Below are 20661 nucleotides of genomic sequence, written 5' to 3'. Positions count from 1 at the left end.
CACACACACACACAGTTTCTTCACTCCTTTTCAATAAGTCTGGAAACTTTTAATTCCCTTTAAAATATAGAGTATCCCATATAATAGCTGAAGAAGAAGAAAAAGAAGAAAGAAGACCCACTACGCGACCCGTCGTCACGGATAGGAGTCCGGAAAAAGAGCCCAGCAGAGAAGCACCGTGAAGGACAGCCATTGAAGAAGTGGATGAAGATCTTCTTTTTATCCATTCCTTAAAATATCTTACTAAGAATTAATTAAATAAAATCAGCAATTGCGTCTCCCTCCGGAGAAGGGGGCGCATTGCTCCCTCCAAACTATTAGTGCTCCGTTGTGGCGTATTCCTGCTAGCATATGAAGCGTTAGCACCGAAAGGACTTCAGTGGATGGTCTGAAGGGGAATTACGTGTCGGGAGCGCATGTTTTAAAAGCCTAGTCTCCCGCGGTCGGACCCAGAAATGGGTTTGAGAACGCTGGTTCAAACGGATATGGAACGTCATTAACAAATCCGTCCATAAAATTATAACAAAACTTTAAACTTAGACCCGACATTAAAATAAACACTTGAAACGCTCCCGATTAACAGAATCATACAGCAGCCAGGGACACTGTCCAGGCTCTGCGATTCGAAGGGAGAAATTTTGAAACTCCCGCCACTTTTGCGTTCCGTTCCATATAATAGGTAACTCATCAATCAAATTTGAATGGAATCAATTTAATCAAATTCAATCAGTTTACTGGAACGGATAGATCCAACATAGACTTGTCTCGCTAATGCACTAGACTACAACCGATAGCAATAATAAAGCGGTCAGAATGTACAGTGTACTGTTAGTGAGAAGATGGTGTTCACGCAAGAGGAATATGATTTTGTTATTGCGCTGTCGCAATTAGCGACTGCATCTTTTCGCCCAGAGCTAGACTGTAAGTACAAAGACAAAATCGGTTCCTAATAAGACATGAGTATTGCGGTTAGTGAATAAATTCAGAATATTTTATTGCGATTCATTACACTTTTTTTTTTCGTAGTAGAGGAGAAAATCTCGACCATAGATTGGTGGAGTTGAAAAAAAATCATTACCACCTGCCCGCACAGGTGTTGGACTCACATCGACTAAAAGCAATTCTCCTCGCTGACTTCACCCTGGAACCGAACTCAGCAAAGTATTACTCTGTTCCTGGAGAGTATTTGGGAGCGGCAATACACAGACTCCATAAAGTTCCCCGCTTATCGTTGTCTGGAACCCACACACGAACGCCTCCTCCACTCAAAGGCAGGCTGTCCAGCGGCTTATGCCTTCGCTTCCTTCCCTCTGATAATCTCCCTAATAAAATTGGAGATTTCTTCCCAGTTTTCTTCCGTTGACAGCATTTTGGGTATGACGTTTTTTCTAGGAGACCAGTTTTCTAGGAGACCAGTTTTTGTGCAGTATCGTTCTCTTACGACCCTCCATCTACCGCATGAAATAACACATGATCTCGATTATTAATCTCACTGCAGTACAGCACAGGTCGTCTTCTACGCGATCTCTTGGGAAGAGGTAAAACCTGAAGCACTCGTGAAGTCAAAATTGATCTCATCAAAACCCAATCCTACCCACGGTGCAACTTCTTTAATTAACTATTAGGACCACCTTCTCTTTGCGGACGTCTCCCACTTGAACTGTCATCGGTTCAAGAGGACATCCTAGTCTTCGTTTTTTCCCCTCCCCTAGTAGCTTTCTGTGCGTAATATCGCCAACAATTCTAACGGTGGTGTCCCAGCAACAAACGCCACTTTGTCAAACAAATTTTTGAACTGCTTTCATTAACGAACTCTTTGATAATTGCGTCATCAGTCTTCCCTTATAACCACCGAAATCTCCTGATCTGACGCCACTAGATTTTTTTCTTTGTGGTTATCTCAAAGAAAATATTTTACGCAAACAAACCATCAACACTAGATTGTCAATAGCGATGACGCTAATCCAATTATAAAACTCTAAAATCAGTTCTAAGAAACTTAGTGAGAAGGGTTGTATTTAGGAAGATGATCTCTACTCAACGTTTTCGAAAAATGACCCCTTTCAAGATTTACTCTAGAATTAAATTTGATAATAAAACGTCGTTTTAGTAGTCGTTTTCATTTAAGTTCTGCTATTGACGTAAAGCTATGATGAATTGTTACTTGTTATTTTGGAAAACTATTAAATACTGTTACTTTACAAAACTATTAAATACAGCTACTTTAATGGAAATTTTATGAACATTTTAATTTTTTTTAAAACTGACAACACAGTTGGTAGGATTTTCACGTGAGGCGGCTAATCCCGCGTTCCGGGAAAGTCCTACAACTGTAGGTTGTTTCTGATGCACGGCTTACATACACAACTTAATTTAAAATATTTATCATTTTATTTAAATAAAATATTTTTTCGTTTATTTAATTCAATGATTCTAACTAAAGCGCTTGCGCATACAGTATTTAATTTGTGTGGCGGTACTAGCGGCGACGGTCGGAAATAATTAAATTAATGTAATTTCACAACTTACGAAGAAAAGATTTTACTTTTGGTCAACAAACTATAATAAAATATACACCAGTTAATAAAATTATGTTATTTTTTAATCGTTAACATATGTACCTAAAAAAAATATGACCTTAATTAAATTCAATATTGAGGGTGACCTTGCTCTACAGCCTCACCCCTTTGACTTTTTTGTTGAAAATTTAATGGCATCAATGCCCCCCGTACATAGAAGTAATCTGACCAACTTTGGTAAAAATCGGTCCAGTAGTTCTGGAGATAGGTGATTTAGAGTCCAAATCCAAACACGCGTACATACAATCATTAACATCCGGAAAATTCCATTCGGTTTTTGGGTTCCTTAGGTGTCAAAATGTAAGATTCGGTGAAAACCGCATGTTCCCATATTGGACCGAACACAATACTTTCCCTTCTAGAGCTATAGCGCTATCTAGACGGGAATGTAATATTCTTCTTTTTTTTAAGTATTCATTTAAAGGCTTTTAGTTGTACTATCAGATAAAAATTAATAGGATAGAAATGGATTATTTTTTTGAAAAATAACTTCATAAATTTACGACCAAGAGAGAATAAATTTAATTATATTTTTACATATCAATTAATTTATACTTTTTTCGAAAATAAGAATAAAATATTTCGTTTTAAACTTTCTCCCATTGTTGTCTGGAACTCATGTGTACAATCATTTTACAGAGTAACTTTATTAAGTTTATTACAGTTACTTCTAAGTTTAGATTTTTGGAGTTTTTTGTCCTATCCAGTTATATACGCTTAGTTACACGTATTACACCTGTTATTTGCTAAATAATTACCTTATTACTAAGAAATTCATGAACGGTGAATTAAGATATAATCACCGAGCCGTGTAAACATTTGTTAAAATTTGGAAAGCTGTAACAAGCTTCTACATTGTATACTCTCACTCAAAATGAATACTTAAGTTGCTGAGAATTAACAAATTTAAGTTTTTAGAAAATTATGCTTTCCTTGTTTCAGTTCTTATGTAGACTCATACTTCTCGATTAAGTGTATAAAAGTAAACAATTCAGGTAAATTTACATTTTCTTAAAATATTAGTGGATCAAAGTTTATTTCCTCAAAAATCCCAGTTTTATTCCTCAAAAAAAATATCTGTAATCTGTGAATATACAGGAAAAATATGAAAATATACTGTTGTAAAAATACAACAGTTGTAATAAAAATATGGTTGTAAATGTACTGAAAATTTGTTTTTATTTTTCCTATATTATATAAGAGAGAATGTATTGTCAATCATAAAATTATGATTAATGTACGTATTTCTTGGAATTTAGATATTTCCTGAACGAAAAAAATTTGAAAATCTTCTTTAGGTATTTATGAGTCTATTTTGTTTTAAATTTCAGTAAATAGTCAATCTACATCAATGACTATAGAAAAAAAAAGATACGGTAAAGGAGAATGAAATAAATTCATAAATACAGTAATGATAAATAGATAATTAACAAATAACAATACAAAAACTATGTAGAATTTCGACCCTCAACGCCTTATACTATTAACAGTAGCGGGTGGCTACTGTACAATTTCACAAGAGGCGATCTTGGCGATTGCGGCCGTAAAACAGATAGACTTGATTGCGTCTGAACGGCAATGGCGTTATGTCGCCAATAAGTTAGGTGTTAACTTCTGACAAAGTTGGGGAAATTGAACGACGTGGCAGGCCAGATGGGATAACCAATCGGGTTGGTCTAGTGGTGAACGCGTCTTACCAAATCAGCTGATTTGGAAGTCAAGAGTTCCAGCGTTCAAGTCCTAGTAAAGTCAGTTATTTTTATACGGATTTTAATACTAGATCGTGGATAACTGTGTTCTTTGGTGGTAGGGTTTCAATTAACCACACATCTCAGGAACGGTCGAACTGTACAAGACTACACTTCTCTTACACTCATACATATCATCCTCTGAAGTAATACGTGAACGACAATTCCCGGAGGCTAAAAAGTTAAAAGAAACCCCAGATAGGATTAGGCAGAGGGCGGGACATTATACGCATGGTCTGTTTCCTGATGTTGTTAGTTTGCAGGACGCCTCTTGGGTGCATCCGAATAAGTACGTGGCGCAATATCTTTCTGGTAAAACAACACTGCTCGGCTTCAACACTGATGGCGCCCGATATAGTGCACACTTCCAAAAACCCGGTGAATATAGCCCTAGTGAACGTAATCCGCGTTAAATTTAACATCATACGCGGCAGTTACCCCAATTGCAAATAGGATCGTATACTACACGAATTTCCTGTCGGCGGATCTGGGTTAATGATCGAAGAGATGACGTGGAACCAGATATATATACCGGGAAGAACGGAACGGAAGGGTGGCGGGAGTTTATTTTTCCCTACAGATCGCAGAGCCTGGAAAAAGTCCTTTGCAGCTGTGTCTTTCTTTTATCGGGCGGGTTATTGGTTATTTAGTGACTGTTATAAATTTTTATTTTTTATTTAAGGACGGATTTGGTGATTTGCGTTCCTATCCTATGGACCAGAGTGAAAAACATTTACTGGGGATGATCGTGGGAGACTAAGCTTTTTGAGCCTCGTACTCCCCGCGTGATTCCCCTTCAGTCCGTCCGCTGAAGTTCTTTCGGAGTTGGCGCCTTTCGTGCAAGCAGGAATACGCCTACCGGGGCGCTAATTGTTTTAGAACAAGCTGTGCGCCCCCTTCTCCGGAGTGAATCTCATTTGCTAGCTAAAGTTACGGGTCGGCGAGATCGAAATACAATTGACCGACGAGAACGATCGTTCATTGAATCTACGCGACGAACCCGTAAGCCTGCGGCTGGAATTTAGCAGGGTGGGACCGTGAATAAAAAGGAAGCGTAAACGAATTTTGCAATCATGAATAGAATTTTATTGTTTTTTATCGCTTCAAAAGTGCATATAGATGTTGATATTCGATCACAAGACCCCACTGAAACCGGCAGAACGTAGGCGATATACAGACGACAGAATAGCCTCGTTGCGGTCAACGGGTTATAAAATCAAATCGGTAGGTTATAAATGATTTTTAGCAATAATATGTGCGACAAACCTTCCGGCGGCAAACTTAAATATATAACACTACGCACAACATAATACAACCGCAAAACACAAAAATTTTAAAAACCAATAAAAACTCGTACAAAAGTTATTCAATCATTATTAATCATTTAATTATTATTACTATTTACATCACTAAGCATACAATTTTTGTACTAAAAATACAAAATACTCTGTTTAAAATAAAAATAAATACAATTAGAAAACAAAAATTAAAATACAACTTTAATTTAAATGTTTAAAAGATTTAATTTTCATACTAACGTACCTGTGATTAAATTAATCTAATTTTTTCTCATCCCCGCTGTAATACGTACAAAATTCCTGATCATCACTTATATTACACCATAATTATACGGTTATTATCTTCATTATTTATGAATAGAACTCGACTATAATAATTGATGGATGTAAAATTAAAAAAAACAAAATGTTATATATTCTACTAAGATTAATACATTAGTTGAATATATAAAAATTACTTTCTTTAAAACAATTACAAATAAATAAACTAACATTTATATTACAATATTGTGCACGTACTTTTTATACATTCATTACTTACAACAAAGTTCTACATTCACTTCTTACAGTGATAACATTATTTAATTACCGATAATAAATCTAATAAAAATACACAAAATAACATTTCTAAAAATTAACAATATTTAATAGCTTACACAAAATACAAAGATTAATGTTTTACGAGATTAATACTCATTCATATTTTAATGTTTAAAATTTAATAGGAATATGTAATTACAAAACTATAAACTTTTTATTTTTTTTTTAGTGCAGTAATAGCATTACTAAAACAGATGATCAATTATTAAAAAAAACTGTTCACACTACATCGCGGTTGAAAGGAGCTTATTACTAATAAATCTGAAAAGTAGAATAGAATACTGCAAGGGGAACACCACCAAATCCTAAACCTACTAAACAGCATTTATATGTGCGTCTGTCCGTGTGCCTATCCCCCTTAGCTTATCACCGGAATCACTAGCAGAAAATCCAGATTCAATAGTACATGTCTCGTGATGGTCAGGTGTACACTTATGCGATATATATGTATATATATATTTTTTTTTTTATGTGATTGTTTTTCTTCTTAACATGAACCATAACCAAAACATAGGCACCAGAATGTACAATTACTAGTGGAAAATCCCGATTCGTTAGTATCAATTTCTACAGTTAAATTTCTAATTTAACTTTCATTATATCAATTTTCATCGTTCAAAAAAAAATTCTTACAAAAAAATCTTTCAAAAGATCAATTTTGAGACGCATTCAGAGACGCCTCCTGCAAGGGCAACCCGTCGGGAGGGGCAGGGCTGACCAGCTAGTTATAAAATAAACTCCTGTAATGCAAAATAATTGAGCGATACATATTCTTATTAAACGTGGATTCATAGGGTTTATTTGTAATGAAATTTAAACACTATTTCTTGCTTCAAATATACCTCCATCACAGGAGGAAAAAAGTTAACCTCTACTTATCCTCTGCTCATGGATTAGGAGGTAAGTCATTAAACAAATAAAAATCTAATTTTAAATCAGATTTTAAAGTACAAGGAAAATAATAAAAAATAAATAAAATGATAAAAATGAATTACAATTACAGATATTTACAGGACTGATGAATCTTCATATTCATAAAAAAAAAAATATGTAAAATATTATCAGAAGATATAAATGTTGATCCAGTCAACATTTATAACCAACATGATTGTTTATAATCAACATGAAGATAACAATCTGAAAAAGAGAATATTAATGTACTGAACCTTGCTAAAACTGCCGGTAGAAGAAATGCAAGTGAAAAATTTCAGTAAAATTCACGATAAATAACAAAATGTTAACAAAACTTACTGTAAAATTGATCTGCGATTGATGCCAGGAAAACTACAAGTAAAACTATTGAAAATGATAAATGAACCAGAATTAGATATATAACATACCAAATACAGGACTTGAGGTAGCTTTGAAGTATGTTGAACAATATGCAAATACGATACTGAGCAAATAATTTGTTTCTTTCATAAAGACCATTAAAATAGACAAAATTTTTTTGATTATATAATTTTAACATTATCAAATACAGAAACACAAAATGAATGTTTAAATACACTAATTAACCCTGAAAATAGTGTTAATGTACTTTAGTTTAGCCGCATTGGATAATCTGTATATAGTTTGACGATCAATTGTTTATAATCTGTAAGCAGTTTCAATTACAAACATTGAAAAACCTACTCTTTCAATAAATATTCTTCTTTTTGCTTATATGTTCATTTAGATTACCCAAAACTTAGCAAGGTTTAATACACACAAACTACTTTAATTGCATTAGCTACATTTATCTAAACTCAAAAGAGCTAATAAAACTAATGTTTTGTTCTGTGCTACATTTCTGTAATAAAGGATTATGTAGTAAAATACATGATGTATACTAATACATCATAGAAATGAATAACTATATATCATGTCATCTATTGCAGCCAAAAAAAAAAAGAAACACACCATTTCATAATATTAATATTGCAGGACTTATGGCGATGAATTCCAGTGCCCTGCAGTTTTTGTCGAGGCCAAGCATGAACGTTACATTTAATTTACGTTATAATAAACGATATTCAGCTCTAGTTTGATTACTACCAGAAGAAAAGGATGTTTTAGACATAAATGTCAAAAATCTTTTTTCATTAAATTTACAATGAAAAGTAGCCACAAAATTTAACAATGAAAAGAAAGGTTATTTTGTAGTTTATAAATTTCAAATACCAATAAATACACTTTTCAGCTGATTTATTTTTTTTGAAACCTAAAGGAAAAAATTATTTTATTACCTACTGACCTTTAATACACATAATAATTATAAAAGTCTTAAATGTAAAATAATATTTTTAAAGTTTATTTTATTTTCAGAATTTGTTTTATTATTTTCAGATAACGTTTTATTTTAAACTTTTTCCCAGTAATTGGTTATTTTTAGAAGCAAATTGCTGGTTATTGTATTGTTACATAAACACATTTTTAATCTCTCTTGTAATTTACAATTTCATAATTGAACATGTAAAAGAAAAATAACTTACACAGCATGTCAAAGGACATTATCATGCACAGACACCAGAGGGGGAATACATAAGATAATTTTCACGAAATTCATAAACATTACAACAACTTTTTTAATAATAATGAATTATGCCATAACAGTCAAATGAAAACTGCATCTGATATTCTGTGACATAATTTCTGAATAATTCAGTTTAGCAACACACTTTATGACGTAAAAATTATCATTTTTAGTTATCAACATATTACTATAGACATTCAAAAGCTTACATCTCTAAAATAACTTTTAAATAATTAAAGATAAATCATCTCAAGGATTGGAAACTCATCATTTACAATTTCTTGTTAAAAAAATTTTAAAACGAGAAAACATTAGAAAAATGTTTCTCAGTACAGTACGGAAGCCGCTCCGTATAACCCAGTTAATAGAAGAGATACATGAAACTCCTGCTGCAGTACGGTCCTGAGCGATTGATCATTTTAACAAATATATACAGATTTTGTTAAAGTACAAATACTGTGTTAATGTAGGTTCCATTTGTTGTATGTTAAGATACGGATTCAGAAGTCTTAATATCACAATATCGGTCAAAATATGAAGATTCTTGTTTTATTTTTTAGAAATCAATTAAGTTACAATATGCCCTGAGTATAATGGACATTTCCAATTATAATACAACCACATTTATCAAAATACACGATTTAAACATAACCCACAAAAATCATTTTGATATTTTATTTTTATTACAAAAAAAGTCTTACAAAAGAATAGTATTTTTTGATTTTCTACTTTTTGAAAAATATAAAATAAATTAGTAACATGTATTATTTATGTGCAGTATTAGTTTATATACAATCTAAGTAATAATTTTTTATAACAGAAATTATTAAAAATTATTTTTAAATAAATTATTGAATAAAACATGTGTTTTTAAACAATATTAATATTACAAATAAATACTGTAACTGTATAAAATTATTATTAAAAAAACTTGTCACAGTTTTCATATCATTTTTTTACAAAAAAAAAAGAAAAAGAAAACTTTTACTGTCGGACATTGTTTTAGAACATTATAAAAAATTTCCTTTATTAGATTTCGACTGTGAGAACAATGAAAAAAAACCACTACACAATGAGCATCTCTGTATAGAAAACAGTCATAAAATATTTAGATTAGAAAGTAATCACAACACAAAAAAAAAAAAATCAGACAAATTTTAAGTTCTCTTTTCATCAACTGAACTTCTATTATTTAAAAGATGAACTACATTACATAGCACCAATAGTGGAATGAATGAATGGAGTGAATGGGTGTGAGTGAATGCGTGTGTGGGTGTGAGTGAGAGAGAGAGACAGAAAGTGTGTGTATGTGTGTATGAGAGAAATAATAACAATAAAGCCACATCGCAAAAATATCAAATTAATATTTTACTTCAGATTTATTGTTTTAACGTATAAGTAACCAGGCTCAATACCTGGTTGGAAAACCAATTTCAACAATTTCCAATTTATTTCAAGTAATTTATTTGATATTCCTGGTACAAATTTAAATTTTACATTAGATCCTGCACATTTTAAAAATTTAATAATTTCAAATCTTGATTAATTTTTAACAATAATAGTTTTAATTACATTTTCATTTTATAGTTGTAAGAAACACCTTATAAATTATCATTTTGAAAATTCTGAAATTCTGGTAGCTGTAATTTATTTTGGATTGTTAAGTAGAAAACACGTGCCTGCCTACATACCAACACCCCTCTATAGTACAAATAAATTTTATTATTTTTTTTTATAATACAAAATCACACCTCTGTTCCAATTATCTATCCTTAATACATACAGTGTAAAAATTATTAATAATTTTGAATGCCTTTTATTTTCTATCAGTTTTGTGATTTTTCTGCTAAATTTTTCTATAATCAAAGATAAATTGAAAAGTATGAACATGATTCTTTTTTTTTGTTCATTACATCATTTTTATGCTAATAATTTAATAATTTTGAAGAACCTTTTTTCTTTTAATAAAAGCTGTTTACAAGTACCTTTTGTTTGGATGGTAATTTTAAAGAATTCTAAAGAATTATTTTTTTGTAAAAAAATATTGCTCTCTAACACATTACAAACAAACTATTACTTGTAAAAGTCTAAATAATATTCAAAATATATAATTTTAAGTAAATAATATAACGCATTAAATAAAACTGCTCTATTCCTTTTTTTTTTATTTTTACTTCCATTATTATAATTTATTTTTTTTGTTAATCAGTCAATCTATTTTAATAACAATGTTTGTTTAAAAGAATCTCATGGATTTTATCTTAATAAAAGAAAACAAATTATAGTGTAAAACATTTTTTAAATTTCTTCTTACAAAAAATAAATAAATAATCATAATAATTTTGGTAATGAAAAACAACATGTAAATATACATAAAATTAAAATAAACTACATTAATTTCAAAAATAACACTTCTGAGAGAACTGCTTAAATAAATTATTGTAACAATATTTATTTAAAAATAAAAAGTTTCTATATTAATTTTATGCAATAATAAAACAGAAACTAATGTAAATATTATATATAAAAAGAAATAAAAAAAATTAATATACAAACATGTCATTAAAAGTGAAATACAATAATGTGAATATAAAACTGCAGACTAAGAGTAATTATAATCTACATCAGTGTTAGAAACCTTTCAGTAGTTAAAATAGAACAAATTTTGATAAACTTAAATTACATGCACTTATCTGAATATTTTGGTGAAACTTATTTAAAAAGTGTACCTAAGTATATACTAAAGATTTAAGCAGGTAATTTTACCAAAAAAAATTACCTGAGCTTAAATGAAATCACTTTAATCTGATTGTCAATAAATCAAAATAAAATATTGTCGACTGTATGACCAATCCAGAAAAACTAAAATCATAGAAAAAGCAATACAAAGAAAAAAATTTACCATAATATATAAGTATTATGTATACCTCAAGAATGAAAATGGACATAATTTGTGAACTACAGTTCTACAAGTGGAGGGGCACAGAACTTAATGTTTTATAGATGAAAATAATGCTTCATAAAAGAACAAACATGAATTGATTTTTTTTTTCAAACCAAATATTTTATTTCTTAAATAACAAATTTATAGTAGTTAAAACAGTTAAATCCTTTTTAACTTACTGTTTCAATTGATGTTAAAGATATTCTCTCACAAATTTTATCTGCATCATAAAATTTATTCTATGGCCTAAATGTAATTAAGATCAAGTTTGTTATTAAAACTAAAATTAATTTTTTTTTTTATCTCTTGTTTAAATTCATACACATAATTTGCAATGGAAGAAGTATAAATATATAAATAAATTTAATAATGAAATTTCTATTATTTAGATCCATATTATTGGAAAATTAATCATTAAAAAAAAATATGAAAATAATAAAGGCTGATTTATAAAGTATACAAAGACAAGTTTACAGTAAAGACCGAAAAAAATATAGGAATTTTTTTTTTAACTGCTGTTTATTAACTTTCATTAAGAAATTAGACGATTAAAACACGAATTCAGATCATCATATAGCGATAAAAAAAGAAGGAATGCATAACACACTATTAAAAATTGTTAATAGCTACATTAAATGAATATATTTTTTGTTATCGATTCTCATCTTCATTATTTAACACACAACTACTAATCTCATGATGCAACTCTTAATAGACTGTTTAACTTTTCTATCGCATCCCTGTAACAAAAAATAATAAAGAAAAGGTTATTTATATGTACATATTTTTTTTAATTTTATTTTTAAGTTAATGTTGAAAACAAATTTAAACTAAATGAGTGTTTAGCAGACTAATATAATCAGTAATGTGCAAATTTTTTGTCGTAAGTTTATTCACTGCTGTGCATAAGTCGCTGGGCATTTCCCAGAAAATTCTCTGCTACAAATGACAGTTTTAATTAAAATCAATCTTAATAATTTTTGTTAACATTTGGAAAATTATTTTACACAATTCATTCTTTTTTACTTGTCAAACACGTAAGTATTTTTTATTTTAGTTTTTTCTGGACTGCAAGCTTTTCTTGCAAGTTTTTTGTTTTAGTGTATCATATTGAATAAAATTACAATGTTTGTATTTCATAGTTTACAAAAATTTTACATGATAAATATTTTAGCAATTAATGACCGAGATATTAAAATAAGAGGAACTATTGTCATACAAGTTTGAAACAGTAATAAGAAAAAATAGAAATTAACACTGACAGCATCACACCTGGAAAGCAAGTTTATATCCTAACCTGGTCTTATTTTTATTTATTTTTTCTGTAGGCCCACGTGTATTGATTTTATACGTAATTAAATTTCCTAATGAACTGTGTGTATCAAACCGATACGCAACTTTTGTCAAACCTGAGAACTCTTTGTGATATTACACACAGCAGCATTTGTTTAAATGAATGAGCCCACACACTATTCTGGACTGTGGTAAAAGAGTCAGAAAATGTACTGGTAGACTTGACTGTCAGCTGATATTTTAGAAGGCTAATATTATATTAGTAAAAGTTTATTCTACTACTCTTTATTAGTGATATTACATATTGAACATTTATTGTTATTTGAATAAAATGAATTCTCAAGAAATCAGACTTCTTTAGTAATACTTCTGACACTGAAAGTGACAAGTCTATTTGTGATCTTTCTGATTCAGATGATCCCACTTTTAATTAAAGTAATGTTGAAACGTATCAAATTATTCAGAGTATGATATTTTTGAAAGATTTAATTTACCTCAACTAAACACTAAAATTAATTTTAACAAAAAAAATTATGTTATCAGTTGTTACAAGAGAATAATAATTTATTATCGGTTAATGATGTTTATATTAAGTAAATTACTATTGCCTTGCCTGTCAATAATAATTATATAGCTACTGAATATATAGACAAGATGTACTACTGTACTACAGTACAGTAACATTAATGAATGAATGAATTAATGTTTGAAGTAATGACACCTCAAAACAACAATGTCACGAGTATCCACAAGAAACTATCTCCAGTCATTTAACGATCAATTGCACTGTAGTACAGATGATAACTGTTAACATGCTTTCATATTTTAATTTGACAGATCCATCAGGTATTGCTAAAGCAGTTACTGAAAATCTTCAACAATGTCTTTCATTACTTTTTTGTTTTTACTGTTTTTATAGATGACAAAATATTAGATCTTATTGTACATAAAATGAATCGTTATGCTGAGCATTCATATCATTCAAATTATTTTGAACGAAACTGATTTTCCAATTCACAACTTTCTCAATGGAAGGATGCAGATAAAATAGAAATTCTTCAGTTTTTTGGCTCGATAAGGATGGGGTCAGGCAGCAAATCATAGGAGTACTGGTTCAATAATTCTCTCTATTCAGATACCATATATAAAATAATACTTTGTAATAGATTTGAAAATAAGTATGATTCAAATGTCTATTAATAATGAGCAAGCTCTTAAGTATGATCGAGCTTCTAAAATAGCTTCAACAATTGTTTAATTAAATCCAAAATTTCTATTGGCTTTTAATTCAGGTTAATTCTTGTATATTGATGAAAGCATATATAAATCATAAAAGCATTTATTAATAATAAATATACAAAATGTACACACCTATGTAATGGTTTCATGGGGTCTAATTGTTGTGCAACAAGTTTAGCCTGGTTAAGGAGAGGAACTAGTTGCTGTGGTACATAACCACCAGGCTGTAACCAAACTTTCGGAAGCACACTGCTTATCTGAAAAAAAAGTAATTTATAAAATAAAAATTAACTAAATAAAGCATTAGTAGGTGATCTTAATCTTCTGAGGGCTGTAGACTGCCAACAACATGTTGTCTATTTACACTTTCATATCTTCTCCATTTTTATCCTACAATTACAAATAAAAATCCTTTTGACATCTGCAGAGAAGAAGTTTTTCAATTATATATGAAAAAAATACATGATTTAATGGATGACGAATTTGGTCAATATAATCACCATTATTGTTTATATAATATCATAGTTGTATCTCTTTAACCCTTCATAACTCTGAAATTTTTCTTATCAGATTACAAACAATAGATTTTTTTTATTTAAAGTACATCCTTTTCAAATATGTATGGAGTAAATAAAAACAATTTTTTTTTTTGATATGTTAGTGGGTAAAAAAAAGGAGAAATATTTTATTTCAGAAAAAGAAAATCTAGCTTAGATCAAACTAATAGTAAGATCTCATACAATCCCTACCATATGACTTACTAATTTTATTTGATAAGTTCTTTCTTATAATATTTATCAAATTGAAGACCATTTTCAAATACGTAACTGTCTAAGTTTGGAAAGCTTAATTTGATTACCTTCCCAGAATAATTTTTATGCAATTCATTATACTATCTACATATAAACAAACAAGGAATTAATTGTTTATTACTAATTTTATAATAATAGTAATAACAAAGTTATATCGCCTATGAAGCAATACATTTATAATCTGAAAAAAGTACAGAAGGCTATTTCACACTCTACATAAATCATAAGCCATGCTACAATTTTTCATTCTTGTATTAAGCCAATTTACATATTATTTTACTTTATTTCACAGTTAGAAAATAATTGTAACTGACAAAACTGTTTATTCTTTTTCACTTAAAATTAAGCTGGCTTTTTATGATGAACAAATACTAAGCACTTTACCCCAAGTCTGATATATCCACTGCCAATTTATCATTACGTATAACTGACAGTAAAATGATGATGACTGATGAAAGAGGGGTATGAATTTGACAATAACATTAAATTTAATATCTGAAGTGGTGTATTTAATTGATTTGCTCTGAATTTCTTGTACTTTCTTCTGTAAATGAGCTTGAGTTTGTTACTGAAACATTCTTTAACTGCCTTTTTAATTCTATTATTTGTTTTTAAGTTATTGACTTACAGGTAATATTACTTAGGAGCAATATAAAATGCCGAATAGCACAGGCAAACAGAGCCTTCAGTCAGAAATATAATTTGTTTACATCGAAAATTAATTTAAACATCAGGAAAAGAATTTTTGAAAGTATATGTTTGAAGTGTAGCTTTATATGGAAGTGAAACTTGGACGATCGGAGTAACTGAGAAGAAAGATTAGAAGCTTTTGAAATGCAGTGCTACAGGAGATTGTTAAAAATCAGATGAGTGGATAAAGTAACAAATGAAGAGGTGTTGCATCAAATTGAAGAAGAAAGAAGGCATTTGGAAAAATATAGTTAAAAGAAGAAACAGACTTATAGGCCATATATTAAGGCATCTTGGAATAGTTTCTTTAATATTGGAGGGAAAGTAGAAGGAAAAAATTGTACAGGCAGGCAATGTTTGGAATATGTAAAACAAATTGTTAGGTATGTAGGATGTAGGGATATGCTGAAATTAAATGACTAGCACTAGATAGGGAATCTTTGAGAGCTGCATCAAAACAATCAAATGACTGAAGACAAAAAAAAATTGTGGGTAAAGAAATAAGAAATACAAAAATAAACCATCCCTATTTAAAAATGAAAAGAATATTTTTTTACTTCTACTAGGGATGATATCATGGAGTTATGCAAAAAAAAGGTACTCTTATTACTGAAAAAAAGGAATAATATATAAAACTAAAGAAGAAATTTCTCCTCTGAAGTCTGAAATACATATCACGCAATGTATAAAATACAATCAAGGCGTCTTCCATTTTAATTCAACAAATTCTCAAAAATCTTACAGCATCTCTATTTTTGATTTTGATGATATTTGGTATATAACTACCCACCTTGCAGTAGCCAAAAAATATTTTTTTATATTTAAAAAAAAATATTTTCTTGAGTAATAGATTATTTTCTAACTTGCTAACAGGTAAACACAACAATTTTCATCACCTTTTCCATGATCTGTAGTGTTCTTATTTTCCATCACACAGAGGTCAAAAAGCGAGTCAAAAAGTGCAAGATTTATTCATAACTTCCATTAGCAGGAGTAAAATAAGGTAAAAGTGAATTGAATAACAATATTTATTTATTTGAATAATAATATTTATAATTTTTTAATTATTATTTATCATTTTGTAATTGAGTATTTATTAATTATAAATAAATTTATTCATTCTAATGAGTTTAGTTGTAATTTTTATAATATGAAAAAAATACATAACATCAGTATTTCTGGATATGTTGTTTACGGTTAGAAGGAACAGTGTTTTTAGCGGTTTTGTTGGCTTCATTATTCGTCAACCCCTTGAGTAACAAAACAAATTTTATATGGTTTTAAGTACATAAAAAGTACACTGATGTAAAAGTTTCAGATTTTTTCCACCTGTCCCACATGTAGTTTTTGAGCTCCAAAAATGAGACATTTCAAAATCTTATGATTTGGTAGCCATTTTTTTTAATGAAGGACACTGTAACAATCCAATTTTTTCTACAAGTACTACTAGTACCTAACAGTTAAAAGGCAAAAAACAGGCCTGTTACTCTAAGCCCTTCCATATTTATTTATTTTGGGCCCTAAATTTGAGAACACAACAATTTTGAAACATAACTTCAGTAAGTATTAGAAGATTTGGTTATGTAACAAAATTAATTTTGAGTACACTAAGATGAAGTTCCATTTTTACCCTTTCCAAAAAGCCCTTTTTGACTAGTGTATTATGTAAAATAAGAATGATACAGCTCACGGTAAAGGTGACGAAAATGGTTGTTTTTACCTGTTGGCACATTAGAAAATAGTCTATTACTCAAAAAAATGTTTTTTTTTTAAATATAAAAAAATATATATGTTTGACACTACAAGGTGGGTTGGGTAGTTATCATATACCAAATATCATCAAAATCAAAAATAGTGATGCACTGATCATCTGTTGAATTAAAATGGAAAACCCTGAATTAATAATTATTGGAAGTATACTTTCAAAATAAAAATGCAAATATTTATGTAATTTTTCCTTAGGAAGATTGGCTGCAATGTAAATAAACATGAAACATTAACAAATTATAATTACAAAGTTATGCACATAAGACAGATCCATAACATGGATGTATGCCCCTTTTTTGTCTAACTTTAAAAAAGATAAGTATTTGAAATTAAACTTTCTTGAAATTGAAATGGCTGTAGTAAATATTTCATATGGATATCTATCACCAAATAAATTACATTAAAAGGCTAAATGTCTGATAATCAGCCATGTTTGAGTTAAAAGTAACAATATTTTAGTCAAGAAAAATGGATTTTCTTCAGCTAATTATAAGAGGAGAAAAACTTATTGAAGTTTACTGCAGTGCACAAATTGATTTCACAAGGTTTCTTTAAAGAGTACAAATAGAAGAAACAGATATAACTGGACTTCACTTCTGCAGTCCACAAGACAATAAAAAAGGACAGCAGGGTTGTTCCTTTAGTCAATGCTTATCAAAGAATAAACTTCAGTATATAGCAATGATTCTTGTGAAATTATCCCCCCCCCCTTTCATTACTCTTGAGCCTTTTCTTCCTAGATTAATGGTATGAAAATATTTCAATCAAACAAGATTTTTTCAAGGAATCTGTTCTCGTCTGGGGTTGCTATATCCACCTCGTACAGAAATTTTTCTTACTATTTATAAATGAATACATACTGACAAAAATTAAAAAAATTTTTTTTTTTTTAAATCATTTTAGAAGTACCTGCAGCCAATTTTTTTTCATCAAAAACTCCAAGCTTATGCATAGGAGTATGGAATGAAAATTTTTTAGTGAATGAAAAACACCTGCGACTGACCACGATTGGAATACAGGACCTTCCAGATAAAAGGGTCACATGCTAACACTCCATCACAGAATAGTAAGATGTTTAAAATCTGATTATTGTTATCTAATTACATTAAAATGATTAATTATATCATCTGATTATGAACGTAGTTACTTGACAAAAAATCATTTTTCAGAGATCTTTTTCACTAATGTATCAAAATTGTATTAATTAAAAATATTATTCACCAGATGCAGGCAAACAAGAAGTACCACTTCATCTTCAGCAACATTACATTACTGACAACACATAAATGAATATTAAAATAACATTAGTTAATAGCAAAATATAAGATTTGTCATTCGAAATAAAACCTTTTTCTATATCCAACTCCTGTCGTATCATAAATGAGATCTGATTCAGAATTAAAAGCTTATATTTGGTAAATAATTTTATTTTAATTCAAAAGCACTTCACAGGGTGTGTGTTCTTCCTTCTTGTCTAACTGGTTATATTAAAAAACAATACAAATGAAAATTAAATTAATATCACTACATCTTTTAAATAAAGTTTTTTAAAATACTGCAACTTAAAAAAATAAACACATTTGCATTAAATAAATAAATGACATACCATATGGCATTTAGCTGCTCCTTGAAGAGGATCACAAATACGTGCGGCAGATAATAAATATCTATTTAAAACAGAATCTAGAGCCAATTCGAACACAACTTCATCACTAAGGATCCCTTGCCAACGAACTAAGTTGCTTAATAATTTAACACCACTGGCAAACTGACGTTGAAAGAACACATTAATCTTACCCTCCATCATACTGAAACAACAATGACACAATTCATAAACACATATTTTGTTGTATTTGTTGCAGTACAAATTTTGTTTCCATACTTTAACAATCATTTTGAGTTCTTGAGTAAGATGGTGAACAAAATTCTTTACAAGCTGACAGTTATACAATACCCAATGACTGACTGAAGCCACATTAAACTAACTATAATTTCTGTAATATTAAAGTAAGCGATGTTAGGTGTTGTTTCCTTGCAAGTCGATGAAATTTATTAATAGTTAACAAATACTACAGTTAATTCATAGTGTTTACAATTACAAAATACCAATAACAAAGAAACATTGGTCCACGTACAATACCCTGACCCACCGGGTTGGTCTAGTGGTTAACGCGTCTTCCCAAATCAGCTGATTTGGAAGTCGAGAGTTACAGCGTTCAAGTCCTAGTAAAGCCAGATATTTTTACATGAATTTGAATACTAGATCGTGGATACCGGTGTTCTTTGGTGGTTGGGTTTCAATTAACCACACATCACAGGAATGGTCGAACTGAGAATGTACAATACTACACTTCATTTACACTCATACATATCATCCTCATTCATCCTCTGAAGAATTATCTAAACGGTAGTTACCGGAGGCTAAACAGGAAAAAAAAAATGGTACAATACCCTGATCAGAAACAGTCACTCTATGAAGTGACTATCCCTTTTCTCTACTCTCCCCCACTCCTTTTTCCTTTCAAGTGGATAATCCACAATTTAATATATTTATTAAACCAAATGATAATAACAAACTACTAATTTTCACAGACTCGTGAATGGGCTCTCATAATTAACGTTTTAACGTTAATTTAATTTAATTAACCAATATCTTTTTCATTTACTGCTATATTAAAAATTTATTATAATGCCATATAGTGGCAAGCCTAATGTGGTAACTGGTTATATTAAACTTTTGCTAATGTGAAAACATGATTTAATTTACTTTTTCATTTAATTTCATTAATAAAGTAGTTATATGTTGTAACCATATTTACTAATGTGGTAACTGTAATTTCATTTAATTTAAATTGGTTATTTTTAAGAAATTTGCTAATTCAAAACCTTCAAATCTTTCAAGTTGTATGACAATATACAGTACTTGGACATTTTAATAATATTCTTATGAACTTTAGTAAGATGAGGAAAAAATCTTATTAACTTAATGGTAGCACTATTAACAAATTTTAGTGTACGACAGATTTCAGTGTATGTATGTATGTAAATACATATACAGTAGTGTGCAAAATTAATCTGAATACAGATGTTATCTAATAAAAATTAATTTTATTTAGAAATGTAATAATTAATATGCTCTCCTTTATTATTAACCACTTCATGTACACATTTTGACA

General features: G+C 29.5%; 1 protein-coding gene across 2 annotated transcripts in view; it reads right to left on the bottom strand.

Moving 5' to 3' along the window:
* Positions 1-5681: 5681 nt before the first annotated feature.
* LOC142327293 (PAX3- and PAX7-binding protein 1) overlaps positions 5682-20661 on the bottom strand; it is a 74510-nt gene continuing 59530 nt past the window's right edge. For both annotated transcript variants that reach the window (XM_075370196.1, XM_075370197.1), the window contains 3 exons: positions 19092-19293; positions 14349-14473; positions 5682-12424 (listed from right to left, as the gene is read on the bottom strand). In XM_075370196.1, the coding sequence (XP_075226311.1) occupies positions 12379-12424; positions 14349-14473; positions 19092-19293 (373 nt within the window). In that variant the 3' untranslated portion in view covers positions 5682-12378. The remainder of the gene's footprint in view (positions 12425-14348; positions 14474-19091; positions 19294-20661) is intronic.

This window comes from Lycorma delicatula, chromosome 7 (genome assembly GCF_047948215.1).
Source record: "Lycorma delicatula isolate Av1 chromosome 7, ASM4794821v1, whole genome shotgun sequence".
Taxonomy (NCBI): domain Eukaryota; kingdom Metazoa; phylum Arthropoda; class Insecta; order Hemiptera; family Fulgoridae; genus Lycorma; species Lycorma delicatula.
This window is presented reverse-complemented; position numbering and strand designations above follow the sequence as displayed.